Consider the following 22,429-nt stretch of genomic DNA (forward strand, 5'->3'; position numbering starts at 1 on the left):
AGATGAAGTCTTACTAAAGCAATAAAGATGAGGACACGGGTTATCTTTGCATTCTTAAAAGCTTAAACTAATGTCCAACTTCAAAATGAATGACTTAGTCTTATGGAAAGAATAGACTGCTTGAGAGCCAACCTGACAACAATAAACTAAGGAATCAAAATCCATCTTCATCCATAAGTTATCAGCCTCTACCTTCAAAGACATGAACAAAAAATCCATATTAGACCCTTTTTTCCGAGTTCCAAATTCATTGTGATGGTGTCAACTACACATCTTGCACAAGGCACCATTTTTGAAAAACTTATTCAAGTATCTTATCTTAGAAAAAGTAGACAGGGGCCATCAATTTGCACTTCTAATATTAAGTGTTGATTCTGAGAACTAAAAATCACGTCATATAATATAACAAACAAACAATTACAAACACCCCATTTATATCCAGTTAGAAGCAATGAGAGAAAAGCAAGACAAAGAATCCTAATAGAACGACATTTATTATAAGACAAAGAATAGTAGACAACAGAGATAGGGAAAACAAAGCAAAACTCACATGTTTTCTGTAACACCTTGATTTCATAACCCCCAGTCCTAGAGATGGAATTTTATGAAGAAGGGTAATTGGTGGAAAGAAATAATGAATTAATGGAATAGGAGAGAGATTGAATTGAGGATTCAAAAGAAGGTTTTGAAGGGGGCTTGGGAGTGCCCATGATGGTAAAAAGGGTCCCACATAAGATGAGTAAAGCTGGGACAGAAGTTGGACAGTAAAAGGTAAGACTGGGCAGAACCAGCTGGAGAGATTCTGTCCAACCGGTCTGCCTGTCTTGAGGACAGAATGCCCAGAAATGAGGAATTTCCTCTTGGGGGCCCCCACCAGTTGAAAGGGGTTTTCCATCCACTATTTACCATGTGTAGGGAAGTGTTTGGAAGTAAATATGCATGTGGGACCATATCAAAATGCATTTTATATTTTAAGTTATTAAAATCTGAATAAATAGGAAATCTGTAAAAATTTCGCTGCCAAACGGACCCTAACTTATTTGGCCTATAAATAGGAGGAGAAAGAGAATTATTCCTCTCCTCTCACTAGTGTAAACCAGAAACGAAATAGGAGAGAAGAAAGAGGGAAAAAAAAAGAGAAAGAAGAAAGGAAAGGAAGGAGAAAGAAGAAGAAGAGAAGAGGAAGAAGAGGTACAGCAGCCTTTTTGCTGCTGTACACAGATTCGGCTGCTGTTGATCAGCCATGGAAGCTGCAGAAGGTGAGTGCATGCAAGTGGGTTGTACTTTCTACTCCAAGGAGGTACTGATTGGGTCTTGATTCAGCTGAAATTTGGAGGCAAGGATGGCTGATTTTAGCTGCATGCATGCATCAAGAACACAAGAAGGTTAGAAAATCTGAACTTCTCTTTGAGAACTAAGTTAGAATGAAAATTAAGATTGAGGTTTGTTAGTTAGTGAAATTAATCAAAGAAAATTTGCTGTAGGAGTCAGGGTTTAACTTACCTAGTGAAAACCCTCACTCACATACCCAAAATGAGAACTGATTCCCCAAATTACTTTTCTAAGAAACCCAAATCCATGGGTTTTTCCCAATATCAATAAATTAACATGAAATTGAAGGTGGGAAACACTCATGCAAGGTGGGAATTTCACATGCATGGTGAAAATTTCACCTGGAACAGAAAATACCCAATTGTTATTCTCTGAGAAACAAAATCAGGGTTAAAGTAAGGTTTTGAAAAAGTTATTTGAAACAAGGAAATTTATTTTGGGTAGGAAAATGAATTAACTTGGTGTACTGATATAACTATGAACGTGATTTCAAGAGTGAAATCACTGAAACCAAGTCTATCCTTAGATAAGCCTGCGGAACTGCAGAAAAACTATTCTGCCAGTCCAACCGGCTGGAGAGTTCCAGGTTTATAGGCCTGCGTGTAAAAGGCTGACAGAATAGAATTCTCTAGCTTTTTGGTTTGTAATTGGGTCAAACCTGACCAGAAGTGTTCCAAATTGATTTAAATACTAAGAACAAGTTATAACCATGAATTTTGACTTGGTCAAAGTGAAAAAAAGGTAGCAAAGAAAAGAGAAATATAGGATGAAAATGACCTTTTACCCCTATTGTGGTAATGCAAGTGATTTTGGGGGTAGAAGCTACCCTAACATATTCAATATGTTGGATAAGGGTTAGGAAACTATAAGACCTGCCTAGTAACAAAATGTGAAGCCAAATGACTGTATGGGTTGGATGTATGCCCATTTAACTGAATAGGGTGAATTCAGTTATGGTTGAACCTGGACATAGACTTTAATGAATTTAGGGAAACTAATTACTTAGGAATAATTATATTGATGATTAACCAATATGTACATGTACCTTGTTGATTAGGAATCTCATAATTACAATTATGGAGGATACGCGAGGCTTAGACATTGGTGAAGGAGTTCAAACATGAGATTTTAGGTGAAGGGTCTTCTGTGTTTTGCTGGGTTTTGGATGTTTTTCTGTATTTTGTTATACATTACTATATTCTAATATACTTTAATGTGCTTGCTTGCAATTTACTCTTCTTCTTGCTGAATTTACTGTGATAGTGCATGTGTGTTAGGTGAAGTGTGTGGAATCTAAGTTTGGAAGCATGTGCTACTCAATGAGAGATATGATGAGTTGTGGATGTATACTATGAATGTGTGTGATGTTAGCTGTAATATTAACGGTCTGTGGTACGGTGTGGCCGAGGTGCTGTCCAGTACCGTGGGCTTAGAGGTCAGTCTTACATCTTGGATCATAGATGTGTATTGTGTGTTATGTGTGATGTTGGGTGTAATATTGACAGTCTGTGACACGGTGTGGCCGAGGTGCTGTCCGGTACCGTGGGCTTAGAGGTCAGTCTTACATTTGGGATCACAGATGTGTATTGTGTGTGGTGATGGATGTAATATTGACGGTCTGTGGTTGTGGCCAAGCCGCCAAGGTGCGTTTCTGATACTGTGGGCTCAAAGGTCAGTTTTACTACTAGAACCATATGTGTGTGTGTTTGTGGAAGTGGATGTAATATTGACTGTCTATGGCACGGTGTGGCCGAGGTGCGTTTCCGGTATCGTGGGCTCAGAGGTCAGTCTTACAGCTATAGTCACAAATACATATTGAATGGCTCATGCATGTAGTTTACATATGGTTAGGCACACGACCCCAGTGCTATAACCCCAACCCCTTGCCAATAGGGGGTAAGGTATTGGCTAATCCCACTCGGTGATAAGTCGTGTAGGACTACTACGCCTGGATATGACGTAATGTATCCTAAGAGGGAACAGCATAGTATGGTGTAGCATATGCATGGCTGTCGGACACATGGGGGACCGAGGCTCTGACTAGGACCCTGGTGTCGGGGTTACTATTTAGGGGTTAGCCGGGGGACCGAGGCTCCAACCGGGACTGGCTAGCTCTTGCCTGCAACGAGTTTGTATTCCTTGTTGAAACATTGAAAGCATAAGAATTATGGCCTCAAAAAAGAGTACTCAATTAATGATACAAGAAAAATAAAAGATGATCGAACATGCAATGGTACCTTCGAGCAATTTCCTGGAAAGCATTGGTTATAATAAAATCTGTATGATTCTACTGCGAATTGGCATGAGAACTGATATTTGTCTTAAAAATTTTATCAATAAATATCCGAATATGGATATTTACTTTTCTTGAGTGCATAAGCAATGGTACATTGCATAAGGAAAACAAAATGAGAACAATTGTCTTAGTTACTGAAGTAGTAATGTGACCAACATATCTAATCAGAAAGTAGACTCAATCAACATATAACATGAATGATCCTTAGCTTGTATGCCAGCAAAGTAGCAACAAGATTCCCATCACTGTGATTTACAATGATTAGATCTGGCTTGCCTTGCATCTCTTTACCTATTTAATTTGCAACATTTTAATAAAAAAGCAAGGATAACAAACATTTTTACCAAGCCAAAGTTTTCCATAGAGGGGGAGACTATTGTTCCTAAATTACAATTGAATGAAAGAAAATGTGACTATATTTCAAATGATGATTCACTATGCCTTAAATAAGTAGTTGTTTTAATCAAACTCACCTAATTGGATCTTTGAATACCACCAGATACCCCAATAAAGGACACTCCATTGTTAAACAATATGTACCACCTCGCATCACTGAGCGATCAATTGTTTTTTTGTTTGGGCACTTAAACCTTTCCTGTCATTCAAGAGGTAAGATGTACTCCATCAGTGAGAGAAGAGAAGACAAGGAAAGAAAATGGAAACATATGTTAGAAAAATCCCATCAATTGTTTGTTTGGAGCGTTGGAGTTTTTAATTTTTGTGGTGGCCATGATTTTAGTCTACATGCATGATGGATTAGCAGATTCAGTTTTAGTTTTCAGTTTAGATTCCATCTCTAACTATGACAGGGAACTCTCATGTTCTATAGGAGCAGTGATTTAACTCCTGACAATCACTTGAGTTGAATATGCAGAAAAGTGCATGAAATTCCCAAGATGCCTATTGATGGTAGCTCACTAAACATAAAAAGATAAAACAATTCTTGGCTATTGAATCGTTAGCTCAAGATCCAAACGTGCCTAAAAGAAAAGCCTTCTGGTGGTGCCACCACTGAAATGCTTATCCCTAATTGACCAAGTGTTCCCTCACAATTCTAGGACATGTTGCTAAAATGTAAGTGATTACAACGAAGGAAAATGCCTGGTGGATTCAGTCAAGATGAACACTTAGTCTTTTGATGGTATTGAAGAAACAAATGGAATAGTTACTTGGAACATAAATGAATTAAGGTCGTTGCAGAGAATTGATGGATTGCAACTGAAAATTACGAAATACTTCTAAAAAGGTGCACTTTCCACTATAACAGACAAAGTATAGTTCATTTAAAATTCCCATAATAGTAGCCAAAGCTTAAGCATTTCCTTTACACTGCCCATTTATTCAAGAGCCAAAGTGATGCAGATTAATCACCAAAATATGCTTGTTTTATTAGGAATAAGCCTAGGGTTGGGTTCCATACATGTTGGGCCTTTAATCCCATGTGTTTTAAGTGTAATAGACCACTTTTATGGGTCTAAAAGGGGGGCTACAAGATTGAGTACGAGATTACTAGTTAGTTTCTTTTTTAGTTGGGCTGTGATGGGGTTCACTAGTTTCATTATTTAGTTTCTAAATTAAGCAGTTGCTATTTTTAGTAAGCTTCTAGTTTTCCTATTTTCTATTTTCAGTTTTAGTAACTAGAAGAGTCTCTATTTTACAAGTTTCCTATTTTAGTTTTTGGGAACTAAGTTTAGTTTTTTATTTTGTAACCCCATCACTATTATAAATAAAGAAAAGGCTCATTAGTAGCCCACGATTTTATGAATGGAAAAAGATATGTTGTTTGTTTGCTCTTATGAATGTGTTTTGTGTGTGATCAAAGTGGTGGTCTTGTGTTTGATCAAGGCTGAAGGAATTGGTGTTTGATCCAATTGACTCTTTGCGGTGTGAATCCCAAGGGGTTCCTTTCAAGTGTTCTCTTCTTCTTCTTATTGTTACTATTCTTCTTCAGCCATCTCAGGTAAGTGATCTGATCTCTCTATAATTATGGTTTTAGGAAACCCAGATTTCTCCTATTGGCCTTTACTGATCTGAGCACTCAGCCATCTAATGGTGCTTCAATTTTGATCGAGTGTTAGGCCAAGTAAGAGGGTAGATTGATCCTGTTTTGAAGGCAATCAGACCATTTTTTCTTGAGTTATGAATATTTCTCCTATTCTGGCCGATTCTTATTTCTGCCCAGAATAATGATCTGAATTGTTCTGAATATTGTTGTTTGGTTGTTGGTTTATTCTTCACTGAATTGGTCTCATTAGCTGGGAATTTAAGCCCTTAAATCCTAGATATTATTCAGTTGCAGAAAATTATTTCTTCTTAAAATTCTGATCGGTGGAAGTTTTGTCCTACTTTGGGTAATATTGGTTGTTCTTTGTTTAAAAGTTCTTGCAATTGAGACTTGGTTAGACCCCTATCCTAGTCAAGGATTAAAATATCGGTATAAGTCGGCCAAAATGAAGATACGTATCGGAGGGTATCGTATTGGAGATACGCTAAATACGTTAAAGATACGCATATTAATGGATAGGAAACACTTTTTTATACACTTTTCCATAAAAAAAATAGTTAAAAAAAGCTATATATAACATGTATTATGCATAAATAGTAAATTGAGAGTATCGTACTAAGAATCAAAGGTTTGTAGTTGTCTCATAAATATAAAATCCTTGTTTCCAACCTTGATTTCCACTTTAGTTAGAGAGAAAAATGGTTGGCAGTAACTTTGGAACAAAACACCTCAAAAAATTGTGTTTTTTTTTGAAAAATTATCCATCTTGGCCATTTTATGACCGTATTGGTACGTATCGGTGTGTATTGGTTGATACATACCGATACACACTGATACATACCGAAACGTACATTTCACTTCGATTTTGAATTTTTCATAGAGTATCGGTACCTATCGGTGCGTATCGATGAGTATCGTATCGATGCGTATCGTATTGTATCGGTGGTGTATTGGTGCGTATCGTAAGATACATATCAATACAAAATGATTTTAAAAATTCATGTATCGTATTGGTAAGGGCTGATAAGGATACGTATCGACCAATACGGACCGATACTTTAAACCTTGATCCTAGTCTACATTAAGTAGTATCAGAGCATGGCAGAGAACAACCATCTTGCTGAGATGATTTTCCTTGCTTCCATAATGGAGATGGTGATACAAGTGCATCAAGAAATGGTGCAAACGAATGAAGTATTCGCTAGAATGCAACGATGTGTTGGTGTCCCAGAATCATTAATAACACCTGTAACACCTCTAGGTGAAATGAAGATACCTCTATTCAAGCCAAAAGAACTTGAAGTTAAGGTTCACATTGAAGAGATAGTTCTTAAAGCTTCAAAGACAGAAGGTCAAGAGACAAAAGATTCCATGAAAGAGTTCTACATTGAAGAGAGCATAGTAGACAAGACTGAAGTCGTGGACGATGATGTAGTGGTTGAAAGCACTCTACAACAAGCCTTTGAGATTCATGACGAGAAGGAAGAGTTTGTTCCAATCCTTAACTAGAAGGTTACCAACATTGACGACCTTATGCACACGACATTCACAGTTAGTATTGATTCAAAGGTTGAGCATATAGAGTTTGTTATGCCATCATGGTTCTTTGAAGAGAAAGCTCCATGCCTTGAAGACTACCTTCCAAAAGTCTACAAGCAACCTGAATTTTGTTTGGAAACGGTTATTATTGCTATTCACATGTTGTTCCCACCTCATCACTGCAAAATTCGAGGACGATTTTTTTCAAGATGGGGAGAGTTGATGCAGATTAATCACCAAAATATACTTGTTTTATTAGGAATAAGCCTAGGGTTGGGTTCCATATATGTTAGGCCTTTGATCCCATGTGTTATGAGTGTAATAGACCACTTTTATGGGTCCAAAAGGGGGCTCCAAGATTGAGTACGGGATTATTAGTTAGTTTCCTTTTTAGTTGGGTTGTGATGGGGTTCACTAGTTTCATTATTTAGTTTCTAAATTTCAATCTTATTTAGTTTCTAAAATAAGTAATTGCTATTTTTTGTAAGCTTCTAATTTTCCTAGTTTCTATTTTCAGTTTTAGTAACTAGAAGAGTCTCTATTTTACTAGTTTCCTATTTCAGTTTTTAGGAACTAAGTTTAGTTTCTATTTTGTAACCCCATCACTATTATAAATAAAGAGAAGGCTCATTAGTAGCCCACGATTTTATGAATGAAAAAATTTATGTTGTTGTTTGCTCTTATGAATGTGTTTTGTGTGTGATCGAAGTGGTGGTCTTGTGTTTGATCAAGGCTGAAGGAATTGGTGTTTGATCCAATTGACTATTTGCGGTGTGAATCCCAAGGGGTTCCTTTCAAGTGTTCTCTTCTTCTTCTTATTGTTACTATTCTTCTTCAGCCATCCCAAGTAAGTGATCTGATCTCTCTATAATTATGGTTTTAGGAAACCCAGATTTCTCCTATTGGCCTTTACTGATCTGAGCACTCAGCCATCTGATGGTGCTTCAATTTTGATCGAGTGTTAGGCTAAGTAAGAGGGTAGATTGATCCTGTTTTGAAGCCAATCAGACCATTTTTTCTTGAGTTATGAATATTTCTCCTATTCTGGCCGATTCTTATTTCTGCCCAGAATAATGATCTGAATTATTCTGAATATTGTTGTTTGGTTGCTGGTTTATTCTTCACTGAATTGGTCTCATTAGCTGGGAATTTAAGCCCTTAAATCCTAGTTATTATTCAGTTGCAGAAAATTATTTCTTCTTAAAATTCTGATCGGTGGAAGTTTTGTCCTATTTTGGGTAATATTGGTTGTTCTTTGTTTAAAAGTTCCTGCAGTTGAAACTTGGTTAGACCCCTATCCTAGTCTACATCACAAAGATGCCAAGGACGCTTATTGATAGAGTTACTCTTATAACTGGTTTTTCTATCAACCTTGGAAGTGGAATATTAACAACAGAGTCTAGGTTACAAATAATAAGTCAATATAATAGGTTCCACTCCTAATCAAAATCTGTTCATCAGAAGAAGTTGCATTATGTATGAAAATCAGAAAAATTATCACCCATGAAGGAAGAAACCAGATTTCTATTCAATTAGGACATGAACATTGAAACAAAAACTGTATAAAACTTTATGACTGACCTAGGTTTCAAATAAAGAGCTATAAGATAAACAACACAGGCCTCAATGTGCAACGATGTCATAATTTTTTTACATGTTTTGAAGCTTATCAAATCCACATGAATTTATCCCATCTTCACCTACTAACTATATCCTCCATTCCCTCAATTGAAATCTAAAAATTTGATCCTTCTGAACTGATATTTCCACCACTTCTCTGTAACTATATGGATTCAGTTAACAAGTACTTGGTTTTATCCATTGCCTTTGGTGCTGGTGAGGTATGGCTCATGGCTAGAGAGAAATGGGTACGCAGCAAACACCATCTATACTATCGTATGCATTTTTTTTTCTTTAAAATGCTTTCCACCCCATATTCAATCAAATGTTGAAATGAAAATATCTCTAAGCAAGTATGTTTACAATAATTACGGATGCATCGAAGTCATAGAAATTGAGGAATCTGTTAAAGCTAAGCAATGGTTCATAAATGTGAAAACCAAAACTAGGTACTTACATAAATGCTAAAGCTTCGTTGCTTGCGAAGCAGAGTAGGTAGTCCTGAGAAATTCAATTCAAGGAAATAAAACCGATACTTAGTACTATTATAATAATAATCAATAATTATTCTGAAAGAAGAAAGACAAAGTGTACTCAAAATTTCGAAGAAATAACAAGTTGAATTTCCAGTTTACCTATGATTTGGGGGCGAGATTTAAAAGCAGAAGAGGCCGCCATAGTGGGAGGAAGAGAGAGAGAGGGGTTTGTCACTTCCCAGCTGTATCTCTTAAGTAGCCACGAGTGCCCCTTTTCCCCCGTGGCATGCTAGGGGGGGTTGCTAGTTGATCTGAATGGTGAGCTTGCGTATTCCCAAATCATACTATTCTGGCATATGGACAATCAAGCAGAAGCTGATCTCCCATGTCCTTTACCGCTCTACATCTGATACAAGAAGGATCAATGGCATTTTTCTAGATGACAGTCCTCCTCCCGTTGCAATTCCCTCATTACAAGCCTTCCAAATAAGTGATTTAATCTTTGGAAGTGTTTGAATGGCCCATCCAAACCGTTTCTGAAACACGATCCCAGTTATGAGAACGTGAATAAGATGCAAAGACGCTTCAAAGTTTAATCCACAGCCAAATCGTTGAAGATAGTTTATCTTCTCCCACATGTCATATGAAAGCAAAAAAGAAAAAAACTAACCTATAAATAATAATAAGGGAGAGAATCATAACAGAGCAAGATGGCAGGGAGAAACGTGAGGTATAAGGGGAGAGAATGTAGGAAGATATAGATTTCCTGTTTTTTTTTTCTGTAGTATTAATAGAAGGATATAGATAGTAAAATGATAAATGGAGAGATTAGGAATCAATATAGAAAATTGTAATAAAAGATGAAGAAAAGAGTTTTATTTGGTTTGATTTTATTTTTTAAATGAAAAGCTTTTCAAAAGGAAAGTGGGAGAGTAGAGAATAGAAGGGTTGGTGAGAGCTTGAGAAAATAAAGAACTATAATCATGAAAAAAAAATCAAAGGGTTCCAAAAAAAGTAGGAAAAATAGAAAGATGAAAAGTTGTAATAAAAAAATTAAGATATTTAAAAAAATAAGAAGGGTCAAATAGATCAGAAAAAGATTAGCCACAAAACATGAGTATATGCACTTATATGATAGTATAATAGTATTTCACAAAAAAAAAAAATAGTATAATAGTATAATAGTATAATATAGTATGATATATACTAATAAAATATGCACAAGTGGTCTTATGTTAGTTCATATAAAATGGAAAGTTCATATAAAATTTGCTACTAGCAAGGGAAACTGACGACTATTAACTGTTGCATTATCGAGAGTAGTTCACTGTATAATCTGCATTAGAACCTAGACAATATTCTCTCTGTTTGTAGTTATTATTATGCTACATTACACGGTAAGATAAGTTTGTTTTCCTTAATTTTATTTTTTTATTTTTCAAAATGAAGAATACTCAACGGTTCAAAGTTATAACCTTCTTTTTGTAAGTTAATTTCGCTCTAATTTTCATGATGCGTAGATTATACAAAATAGCTTATGACAATATCCAACTGTAGAAATTTCTTAATAAAACGTTCAAATAATTTAAATATCATAATATTTCTTATGAAATTGAAGAATTTCATCATTGGGGGAGGTGTCAACACAACACACTTATTCATCATCAACATGGAGAGCACTTTAAAAAAAAAAAGAAAAAGTCATGGAAAACACATGGAAGGTGAGATTGATGATGATGATTGATAGCGAGGGGTAAAAAAATGAGGGGAGAGAGATCTTGCAAAGTGACTTTTTATATATCTGGGCTCTACTTTAAACAAGGAATGTGAGATTAATGATGATGTTTCCCACAGAATTAAAGTAAAATGGATGAAATGGAGAGGAGTATCTAAAGTGTTATGTGATCGACGGATTCCTCTAAAGCTTAAAGGAAAATTATACAGAACAGTCATAAGACCAACTATGATGTAAGGTATAGAATATTGGCAGTCAAGAATTGTAACATAGATAAGTTGAGTGTGGCTGAGATCGATAAGGATGTTGAGATGGATGTGCGGCAAAACCCTGAGAGATAGAATAAAAAATGACCAGGTTATAACCGATTTAGGAAATGCCTAAATTCAAGATAAGCTCAGAGAATGTCGGTTGCGATAGTTTGGGCATGTCTAAAGGAGGCCTTTGGATGCTCCAGTACAAAAGAATGGCCAGATGTAGATGGATGGAGCTAAAAGTGTTAGGGGCAGGCAAAAAATGACCAGTGATGAATTAGTAAGAAAAGACATACAAAAGTTAAATTTTCATCCAAGTATGAAATCTAATAGAACTTCTTGGAGGGTTAAGATCCGGGTTGCCGATTGTTCGTGAACGGGATGTCTCAAATTATCTTATTCTTATTTTTTTTTCTTTTTTTTTTTGCTAAATTATATACACATAGATCCATGTAGCTGACCCCATTTAGTTGGGATAAGGTTGAGTTGTATTCGTTTGTTTGTTTACATAGATAACATATGACAGGAGGAGAACACATCTCCTGAGTCCATGGATCAGAAATGAACCAATCAATCAAAGTGCATGGCCTTCAAATTGGAACAAGGAGGTGGAATGGATGATCACTCACCTTCAAGGTAACTTCTTCGTAGTGACTCAAGTGATCAAGCTATCATTCAGTTTATCAATTTATCTCATCTAGGTTGAAAGAAATCATAGAGTATTTCAAGATAAAGTAGTTTAGACTTCCCAAATTATTCAAACTACCATGAATGTTTTGAGAACTAAATTTCAGCATCACACTTACAAGACTATAGATTAGCGCATGGTCTATCAATACAAATGGCTCAATGATACCAGAAGGAATTAGATATGGAGTTATTGGTCGTGAATCGTGATCATAACAAGAAGCCTAATTTTGCTTTGGCGAAAGATGTTGACCAATAAAAATTTGTTATTTGGTTGAAGCATAAACCTATACAGAGGTCTAATAGTAGTAGCCGAAAAGAGATGCAGAAATATCAAGATTTACTTGGATTCTAGGAGTGCAATTCTTTGTATTAGTAAGAAATCTAGAGGGCTCTGGGAAATTGGTGGCACCTAGTGCAATATGAGCATCTTCTTTATCTCTTTTGGAGTATACATTTTTGTTTGGAAAATTACGAACTATTTCCTGTATTTTGCTAAAATTATATATGGATCCAAATGTTTGAAGGAATTACACTCTTTCTTAGCTATGCTAGTGTTGGTATTTTTTTTTTTTGGCTAAAGATGGGTATCCAGACCTTCGGCCTGACTAGTCCCACAGGTTCATACTGACCCCACAACGGCATGGACGGGGTCATACCGGGGTTGAATGAAAACCATTCAGCTTTCACCAAAAGCAGTGAAAAGCACTAAACACCCCGTGTGAGTGGCCTAATTTGTGCCTAGTGGAAGTCAAACTTAGGATGTCCGAGTTTACGATTGTGTTAGGAATTTTTTTAGTTTTAAGAATCAAAATATCACAAGTCGCAACATCCTCATTCGTTTCAACATCTTCATTTTTACCACATTAAGTTTGTTTAAATGAATTTTCCTTTACTACGTAATGTTCAATCTCATATGCCAACAACAATTGCCTAATGTAGTTGGTGAGCTGTGGTACGCAAAAAACCCATGCTCATCAGAATGTTAAGAGACTGTGTCGACCAAGAGCACCCCTTTCTTCTCCCACAAAAAAAATCCCTTCTCTTGAAGACACCAAAAAATACACTAAATTGTGCATTTCAAATTGTATATCTTATATTTTCATAAAGCATATGGGCTTGGTTTCTAGAGTTGGTCATCCTCGTTGTAGACTTTCTGCCTATGGTGAGGCTCCGTGCAATCCAGCATTATTTTATTTAGAAGGTTAGAAAATTTTTCAATAGAAAAAGGAAAAAGATAGATATTGATTTGGATATAAATGATATACTCAGTGTTTTTCTATTTTATTTATAGGAAACAGTTGGGTTTACCACCAATATCAAGTATGTTAGCACCTGTTGTATGTTGTATCTATCTCTCTAATTTATTTATAAACAAATATATATAATTATTTGATGGAGTATGAAGGGGTCAGCTTTTTCCGCTATTAGTTAGATGAGACTAACAGTCTTAACAGAAAAATGATAAAACTGACCACTGAATCTGGGGGAAAAAGTGGTTTTTATCTCCCAATCATACCCCTTTTGATTGAAAATGGAGTGGAGAGTCAATCAAAGAGATCGGAATTTTGATTTTTGTGGAAAGATCTGGAATACTAGGTAAGAAAAGATTGTTGGTTTACCATCTTCCATGGAGGAGAGAGAATGTTATTTACTTGCTTTTATAAATCCAAATACCTGGAACAAGGTTGTTAATTGGTTCAATTCAAGTTTAAAAGGTTGGATTTGATTTGATACAAATTTTTTTTGATAAAATCAAAACTGAATTTTTTAATTAATAATTACATATATTAAAATTAAAATCATTTATAAACGGTTTTAAATGATTTTCTTATGTTTTTCTTATTCTTTTTTTTTTGGTAAAGATGTTTTTCTTATTCTTTATCCATATGACATCTTTACTTTTAAAATTTTAATGAAATGGATATAAATTATAAAATTGAATTGAATTATTTATTATTGTATATTTTTTAATATTTATTTAATTTTTTTATTAAAATTTATGTAAACTTAACATTGAATGACCAAAACTCAATATGTATATATGTTAATCGGTTTAACGGTTTATCAATGATTTAAATGTTAAAACCAAAACCAAACCATTTTATTAAATAGTTTTAATTTTAAAACAAAAATCAAACCCTTTATTAAACAATTTTATGGTATAGATGTAAATGGCTCAATTCGATTTCGATTTCAAATCCATATCCTTACATGGAGATGTAGAAGAAGGGGCAAGAACATCTTTTCATAGTCTGCCCTTCAATTGTATATCTTATAATTTGTTCATAAAAACAAATGAGCATGGTTTCGCTAGGTGTTTTAAGTATTGGTATTGGAACGGTAGGTCCTATCGATATCAGTCCGACCCTTGATCAGGGTATCTATTATTGATATGGGATAAACTAATAAAGGATTAAATCGTAAGTAAAACAAGCCAAGCCGATGTAGGCTGATCAGAATTGGTATCATATTGGTATCGCTCAGTCGATACTAATCCAATTTCCAAGAACTAAATCCCTGCTATGTGAATGTGATCATCCTCATAGGTATTTTTTTTTGGTAAAAAGCTGGAAAGGTATCAATGAGGAGAGAGAAAGAGAAAACCAACAACGGAATCCAGTTGGACGAAAAGATATGGTCTGAGGCGTCTATCTATCATTTCCCTTCTATTTGACCGGTTTTGATTGCAAATGGAGTGTGCAAGCAATTAAAAAGATTGCGATATCTATGAGATAAAAAAAAAATCAAAAAGATTGTGATCATTTGTCCTCATGGAAAGAGCTGGCTTGTTAGTTTAACAATGTATGTAATTCCAAATCATTCCAAATGTGGGTATAAATTTTGTTTATTTTGAATTAAATCTCTTGAATTTAAAAAAGAAACTATATATACTGAAGGTAAATACCTACCAAATATACTAAAAGCTTTTAGTAAAAAATTAAATCCTGAATGCAAAAGCATCAGTAACAGACCCTATAAAGTGACCACAACGATCGGATCAACCAAGGAATGAAAATGAAGAAAAGTTCCATTGACATGGCCCTAGGAACTGTTAGAACAGCTATGCTAGCAGTCATTTTTCTGTTATTTTTTGTAATTGTGAGTGGTGAATATAAGGTGGAAGGGAGAAGAAGCATATCTGAAGAAGAAGATTTTGAATTTGAAAGACAACTCAGAATCGTAAACAAGCCTGCTATCAAAACAATTAAGGTATAGTTTTTTTTTTTTCTTTAAACATTTTGGTTTTATTTTCTGTTCCATAATCAATATATTGGAGACTAGTGGAAGTGATTTTTGGTTCTTAGTCAATGTTTTAGGATTCGTAACATAGTTTCAGCCCTATTGGAGTCTGTCAAATAGAAATATTTATTAGTCAGACTCTCAAATTTTAAAAGTTTTGGCAGCAAACAATATCTTAGATGATAAAAACATTTTGATATTTATATTTTAAATAATGACTGATGATCTATACGTTGATATGTGCTTTTACAGACTGAACATGGAGATGTCTACAACTGTGTGGATATTTACAAACAACCTGCTTTTGATCATCCTCTACTCAAAGATCACAAAATCCAGGTTTGGTTTTATCTCTTATTTCTTGCACAAACTGCTTTGCTTAAAGGCAGGAAATATTTATTTAGATTTTTTCAATGATATCGTTTAGTGGAGGTGCTTCTCTATTAAAAAAATAAAAAATTAGCTAGCCCGAGTAAAATTTCGGCCCACTATTTGCTGGGCAGAAAAATACTGTTTTGTTGCATGTTATTCCAAGAAAAGATAGGATTCACGCATACACCCTAATTGATGAAGTCGAAACCATCTCTCCCTAATGCAATGTGATGGTACCAATGGGAAGGTATGAGGAGATTTCTCTCCATGATTGGTGCAGAGAAACTTGTTCTAAGAAATAAAAAAAGAACATGTCCAAGAGAGGTTGAGATGGATCCAGTTATAGCCAGGCCCAACTTTTGACTCTTTTATTTGTCTCATTACAATTATGATTTGCAAATTTACAAGTTGATAGAACTTATTAAAATGTTTGTCCTAATATGTTCAAAATTTTGTGGGGAGGTAAACTCTAAGGTCCTTAGGGCTCACATGAAGAATTTCAGCCCTCCCCCCCCAAAAAAAATTTACAAGTGGCAAAATAGGGTTTTGAAAATAGAACTAGGAGAATGAACTATGGTGATAAGTGATCATAGTACTATATGCATGCATCACGCACACATAAGCGGGGATGTATTCTATGTAATCAAATTAAAACTTTTTTTTTTTGTGTGTGAATATAAAGTCAAAATTTACTCCACCCTTGTTTTTTTTTTAAATATCACATTCTTGGATGACATTAGCACAAATATTTGGGACTCTTCATGTTATTATATGAAACTAGTCTGATATTGGATGAAATTTCTATTCAGCTACCAGAGGGTTATTGGTCGAGAATGAAAACTATGACAAGTAAACCTTCAAAATATGGATTGATGGAAGGCTGCCCTCTTGGAACAGTACCAATCCGAAAGATAACAAAAAAAGACCTAATAAGAGCCAAATCTGTCTCCCAAAAATATGCTGAATTTAATGGTCGAAAAGAAAAAGGAAAATGTTGTGAGGTACGTAGGCATTACAATCTATTGTGTTTACTGATATAAATAAATGTCTATGTTTTGCACTGACAACATTATGTTTTTTGGGGAAAAAAAAAAACCTCCTTAGTTTGCAGGGTTTCGAACTATAAAGACTCCAGGAAGGTTGTACCATGGGTCTGGAGCCAATTTCAATCTGTACAATCCATCTGTTCAACCCGGGGAATTTAGTTCAGCTTTGATTTCAATTGAAAGTGGACCTCCGGATGAGCAAAAAAATTATATCCAGTTTGGATGGACGGTACATACACCTTTATCTTCTTATGAGCTACCATGATAACTAATTAGATTGTGTGTGTTTATATTATAGATATATATATATATATTATAGGGGTTAAATTATGCACATGACCACACATGAAATAAAAAAGTAAATAAATCAATTGAGAGAATAGACATAAGTTTGTAAGAAAATAACATAATTGCGACGTAAAGGTGGGGCTTTAGATCCATATTAAATGGGAACGACCTTCATGGGTTAATTAGTCATTTGTCTCTAAAAAGGTTTTAATTAGGCTTTAAACGTGTCGATTTGATCAATTATATATGTGGTTTTATAAAAATAAAAAAATTGTCGATTGAGAAATCAGCATTGGTTTTATATAACCACCATAAAACCATTATATTGAACATTATTTTTATTATCTTATATAACCCTCTGTATACCATTTTTTTTTTTTCAGTTTATACTATTTTTAATAAAAATAATACATCCTTTACCATACTATTATCTCTACTAGTATTATAATACTATTACCACTAATAATATATGTTCTCTACTAGGTTTTTAGTTGCGGTTTTATTTTATTGCTGCTGAATTTGTGCTACGATTGTACCCAAAAAAAAAATGAATTTGTGCTACGCCCATTAATGCCTTTTCTTCATGCATAATGTATTCTTACATCTATCTCCACCTCTGCAGGGAGGTTTAGGTTCCATGATGGTGAATCCTACCTACTTTGTGGATTTACCCCTTTCAGTAGTGTGGACAAGTAGTTGCATGCAGAGGGAGGGGGCCGGGAGTTGCAAGGCCGAATAACGATTTGGGTTTCACAAAGACTTGAGGTGTTGAAGGGGATGGGGTGTTGTAGGGGGCGGTAACATGGATGGGAGGGGCTCCAGAGGCAGTATCAACGGGGATGGGTGGGGTTGTGGGGTTTGTGTTGGATTGTAAGGTGCATGTGGTGTGGTGGATTTTGTTTGGGTTGAAGGGGCCTGGGTTTGGGTTACAGGGTTTTGTATATGATAGGAGTAGTGGTGAGGGAGAGAGCAGTCAGGGGGGAGACAAAAGCAAGGGAAGGATTAGGTTATTTGGATAGAGAAGGGTGGAAGGATTGGGTTACAGATGTAGAGAAGTGAGGAGGGTTGAGTCGTAGGGCAAAGTATAGGAAGCATGGGTGGGGCGGTGCTAGAACTGGTGTAGTGGGGTGCAAGGGTGGAATTTGGTGGAAAAGGGGGAAGTTGTTGCAGCGATAAGGACTGGAGGATGTAGGGGTGAAAGTTTGGTCTTGACAACATGAACCCAACCTGACTCACCTTGAACCTGAATAGGGCTTGGGTCAAGCTTTTTTACCCTAAGGGCGAGTTAGGGTTGAAAAACACCAACCCTGGATCAGGGTTGGGTCGGGCTAGGGTTGATGCCTTAGCTCAGCCAGAAATTTAACTGTGAATTTTTATATTAGAATTTAGGGCTCCTATTGGTATTTTATTTTTCTGTAACTTTTTAATATATAGGTTATGAATAGAAAAAACAAGTCATTCAAGGTTAATCCAACCAGTATAGAAAGCCAAGGTCAACCCAATCCAGCTGATGAGCACATTTATGTGTGAAATCTAGGGTAGTAAAACATGCATTTTTCATATTTAGAATAGAGCTACCTTGGGTTTTACTCTCTTTTTGTAAGTTTTATATTTTCAAGGCATTGAGGACTATCGGGCGTTATATCTCCAATTTTACATGTAAAGATGTCCTATTTCTTTTCATGGTTGCGAAGATGACAAAATTCTGAGCAAGATGGACGTGTTCAATTAAAAGTATGTATTTGTTTGGTTACTCGTACAAGTGATTATTCTTTTCAAGCCAGAAAAATAATAATAGATCAAAACTGAACCGAGATGTAGAACCAGCTCGTTTGCAATTGTCTCAGAGGTACAAGGAATACTCCAAATGCCAACAAGGATCGATGGACGACATCCTTAAGTGATTAAATATTCGTTTTTGGTAACAATAACTACCTAGTGTAGTTGGTGAGCTATGGTGTGCAAAATACCCTTACATCAAATTAGAAGCAAAGGGTTCCTGCGCAAGAAGAGAAGAAAAAAAAAGGAAAGAAAAAAAAAAGGAAGAAATAAAGATTGTCCAAATCTTCTCTCTCCTCCATATCATCACCAAAAGATTGTCCAAATCATACAAAGCAAGAAAAAAATCGTCCCTTGGAGGGAGAAAAAGAAGAGAAATAAATTAGAAAAAAAAAAAAGAAAAGAAAATAAGAAAAAAAATTATAGGAAATTTCTCCTAGTTTATTTCTCTCTTCTTTCTCCTCCATCTTAACACTTTTGGACTCAAAATATCTTACTATCAATTGTGGGTTTCTCTCTTTTAGGAAAGAAAAATTTGTTATCCTACCTCCCCATTCCCTATAAATACAACTCATGTAAGAGGAGGGGAGACACTTCATTCTTCTTCTAGGTTTTTTTTAGTTGCTCTGTCTTTCTCTTGCTCTCTCTTTAGTTTTAGTTTTTTTATTTCAATTAATGCAAGCACTCTTTTATTTTTATTCAGCCATTTTATGTTTATAATTTATGCAATTGAATTGTAATTTTTTAAGTTATAATTATAGGCTTAGATCTAGGTGACAAGATCACGAGCCGTGGAGCAATTTTTTTCAAGTTCAATTTTTTTTTCAAGATTTGTTTTCTCTAGTACTAGAAATTTCATATTTGGTTTATTCCAGATCTGGTTTTTAGTACTGGTAGTATCTCAAATTGATCAAGTTTTCAGTTCAAGGGTTGAAGTTCAAGTAAGTAGGCCCTTTCAGTAGTCTTCTCTCCCCCCTCTCATTCCCTCTTCTGACTACCATTTCTTTCTTAATTTAGGATTTTAATTTCAATCGTTACATTATTGCTACCCCTTTCTCCCATGGATCATGACTAGTGTATGTGTTGGTTTTGCCCCTCCTAGCCATAGAACCATCAATTTATTGCTTTTATTTTAATTGCCTCCCTTTCCCTAAAACCAAGTAGAGTAACCCTTGTAAGAGTGACTCTCTGGTCAAGTAGGGAAGCTCATATTATGATGCATCCCTCGGGCTAAGTAGAGAAACCTACTTGTGAGTCTCTCTCTAGCTTTCTCCCCTTTATTTTACTTTATTTTTATTTCAGCATTTTTTTCCTTTATTGTTTTTTTTTAATTGAGTGGGTTGTTTATTTATTTAATTTTAATTGCGTGGCTTGCGTCTTTAAATTCTTAGATGACGAATGATTAGGACGTTATTTTAGATACATATGTTTAGGACAGTAATTAGAATTAGATCACAACCATTAATAGGTTCACTTTCGCATTATTAAAAGAAAAAAAATAAAATGGCTGCTCTCCCTGAGTTCGACCCATAGCTACACTAATCCGTACGCTTGCGGTTACATTTAAAATCTCAAACACCAGCCCAGCCTGACCCAACCCGATCCTGACAAGGTCAATTAGGGTCGGGTTGGGTTGTGCCTGGGTTAAATTTTGAAGACTTAGGGTTGAATTAGGGTTTTAAGAAACTCAATCCAACCCGATCATATTTCACCTCTAGGAGGATGTGGGGGTGAGCCAATGGTGGTGGAAAGTGGGGGTGGAGGTGTACACTGGGTCGGTTGGGAGAAGGGTTGGCAGCCGAAGGTGTAGGAGTTGCAAGTAGGGTGGAGGTCGGGGCAAGGGTGGTGGTGGCTGGGGTGCGCGCGTGCAAGAATCTTTTCAACAACCAACAAGATGCATGTCGTTTCAAAGTGAAATGCATAGTAATATCCAATCGATAATGAAGGCTGCAATGTGGAAAATTAAGTGACTAAGTGACTGACTCTAATATGAAAGCAAAAAGTTCATCTATATTTTAGCATTCATTTGTAAGATTTTCATAACTACAACATTAGTAATTAATGATTTTAAATTATTGAATTTTACAGGTAAACCCAATTTTGTATGGCGATACCAAAACTCGACTTTTTGCTTTATGGACGGTGTGTACTTATAAAGTTTATTTTTCTATTAGATCCCAAAGCCTTGAAACAGGAAAATACAAAATATTATTCACTGTTTAAAAAATAAATATTGACAATCTTCATTTCATCTTATGTTTCATCAGAAAGACAATATGCGTACAACAGGTTGTTTCAATACATACTGCGCAGGTTTTGTACATATCAATCCAAATATACCACTTGACGGCGTCTTCACAAAAATATCAGAGGTCCAAGGACGGCAATTCAATGTGAGACTTGGAGTGTACCAGGTAAAAAAAAAAATTCTTGTTGTGAGACTATATGTTAAATGATTTTCAAATTTTTGAAAAATCTTTTTAATTCTTGCATTAGATAATGCATTTACATTGACGAAGTTTTAGAATATGATCTTCTCGCAATGACTTTGGGTTATATTTATTGTTTCGTGACACAGGATAATAAAACAAATGACTTCAATTTTGTAATTGGTGAAAAAGAGGAGGTAATTGGTTATTGGCCTGGAAATATATTTAGTACTTTAACCACAGCAAATGATTTTATTTATTGGGGAGGACAAGTATACAGTCCAGACTCGGAAATACATAGTCCGCAGATGGGGAGCGGTATATGGCATGATGGATGGTATCAAGAAACATGTTACTTCAGAAGAATCATAGAACTTGATGCAACCTACAAATCTGAGGTTCCCAATAACGACTACATACAAAGATTTGATACTCGTTGCTATTATGCAGATGATAATTCATATAAAGATGATTATTGGGGATACAGTTTTGGGTTTGGTGGCACTGGTGGCTCTCCACATGATTGTCGTCGTTAATAATTTTCATCTTCCATTATCCTAGACTTGACTATAATATCCAATATCCATAAAGTCTCAATAATTTCAATAAATTTTGAAAACAAATTATTCATTTCTATAGTTTGGTTCATTGCATTAATTGGCTAATCAACTAGCTCTTGTTTTGATACAATATGTTGATGTGTGAGCTCATTTATTGTCAAATATATATATATATATATATATATTTGGTTAGAAATCATTACTTACAGTATCAACTAGATTTGTTTTCTTTAATTTTTTAGAGGGATACATAAAATAAATAAAAAGAGAACAAATTCAGGTCATAAATTCATAATCCAATTAAAGATCAACGGTCAAATTCATTGGCATCCCTTTCTAAGTTTTTTATTATTTTATTATTTTTCTTGTAGGTACAAAGTTTGAGAGAACTCTTTAGACAATGATATTGTCTACAGGAATGAGATGGGTAAATCAAATCATTGAATGGAACCTCAGAGCCTCTAGACCTCACTAGGTTTCAAGTCAAAGCTAAAAGAGAATCTACCAATACTCAAACCAAAGAATCGAGATCTCCTACAAATCTCGTGAAGCACCCCAAGCCACCAGTTTGTGAGGTTGTGGTATATGATAAGCCAAAACTACCAAAAGGTCTTGAGTTCGAGTCTCCATGCTGTCAACTTCCCCTCGCCCTTTTTATAGTGTAACCATCTGGAAAGAAAAAAAAAAAAACTCAGAAATCTGAAAAAAAAAAAATTTATAAGAATTATAAGAATTAGGATATATAGAAAATATGCATAACAGTAAAGA

The 22,429-nt window shown here is 35.1% G+C and overlaps 1 protein-coding gene and 1 long non-coding RNA gene across 2 annotated transcripts; both read left to right on the forward strand.

Moving 5' to 3' along the window:
* The first annotated feature begins 188 nt into the window (after window positions 1–188).
* LOC122093434 lies at window positions 189–2,709 on the forward strand. Its single transcript, XR_006144447.1, has 2 exons — window positions 189–1,385; window positions 2,390–2,709. It is a non-coding gene; the product is annotated as an uncharacterized LOC122093434 (long non-coding RNA).
* Window positions 2,710–14,972: 12,263 nt separating this feature from the next.
* LOC122093143 lies at window positions 14,973–21,737 on the forward strand. Its single transcript, XM_042663408.1, has 7 exons — window positions 14,973–15,157; window positions 15,440–15,526; window positions 16,369–16,560; window positions 16,664–16,834; window positions 20,761–20,814; window positions 20,940–21,086; window positions 21,251–21,737. The coding sequence occupies exons 1-7, from the start codon at window positions 14,984–14,986 to the stop codon at window positions 21,635–21,637; spliced, it is 1,212 nt and encodes a 403-aa protein (XP_042519342.1). The 5' UTR covers window positions 14,973–14,983; the 3' UTR covers window positions 21,638–21,737.
* The last annotated feature ends 692 nt before the right edge of the window (window positions 21,738–22,429 follow it).

This window comes from Macadamia integrifolia, chromosome 11, assembly GCF_013358625.1.
Source record: "Macadamia integrifolia cultivar HAES 741 chromosome 11, SCU_Mint_v3, whole genome shotgun sequence".
In the NCBI taxonomy this organism is placed as follows: domain Eukaryota; kingdom Viridiplantae; phylum Streptophyta; class Magnoliopsida; order Proteales; family Proteaceae; genus Macadamia; species Macadamia integrifolia.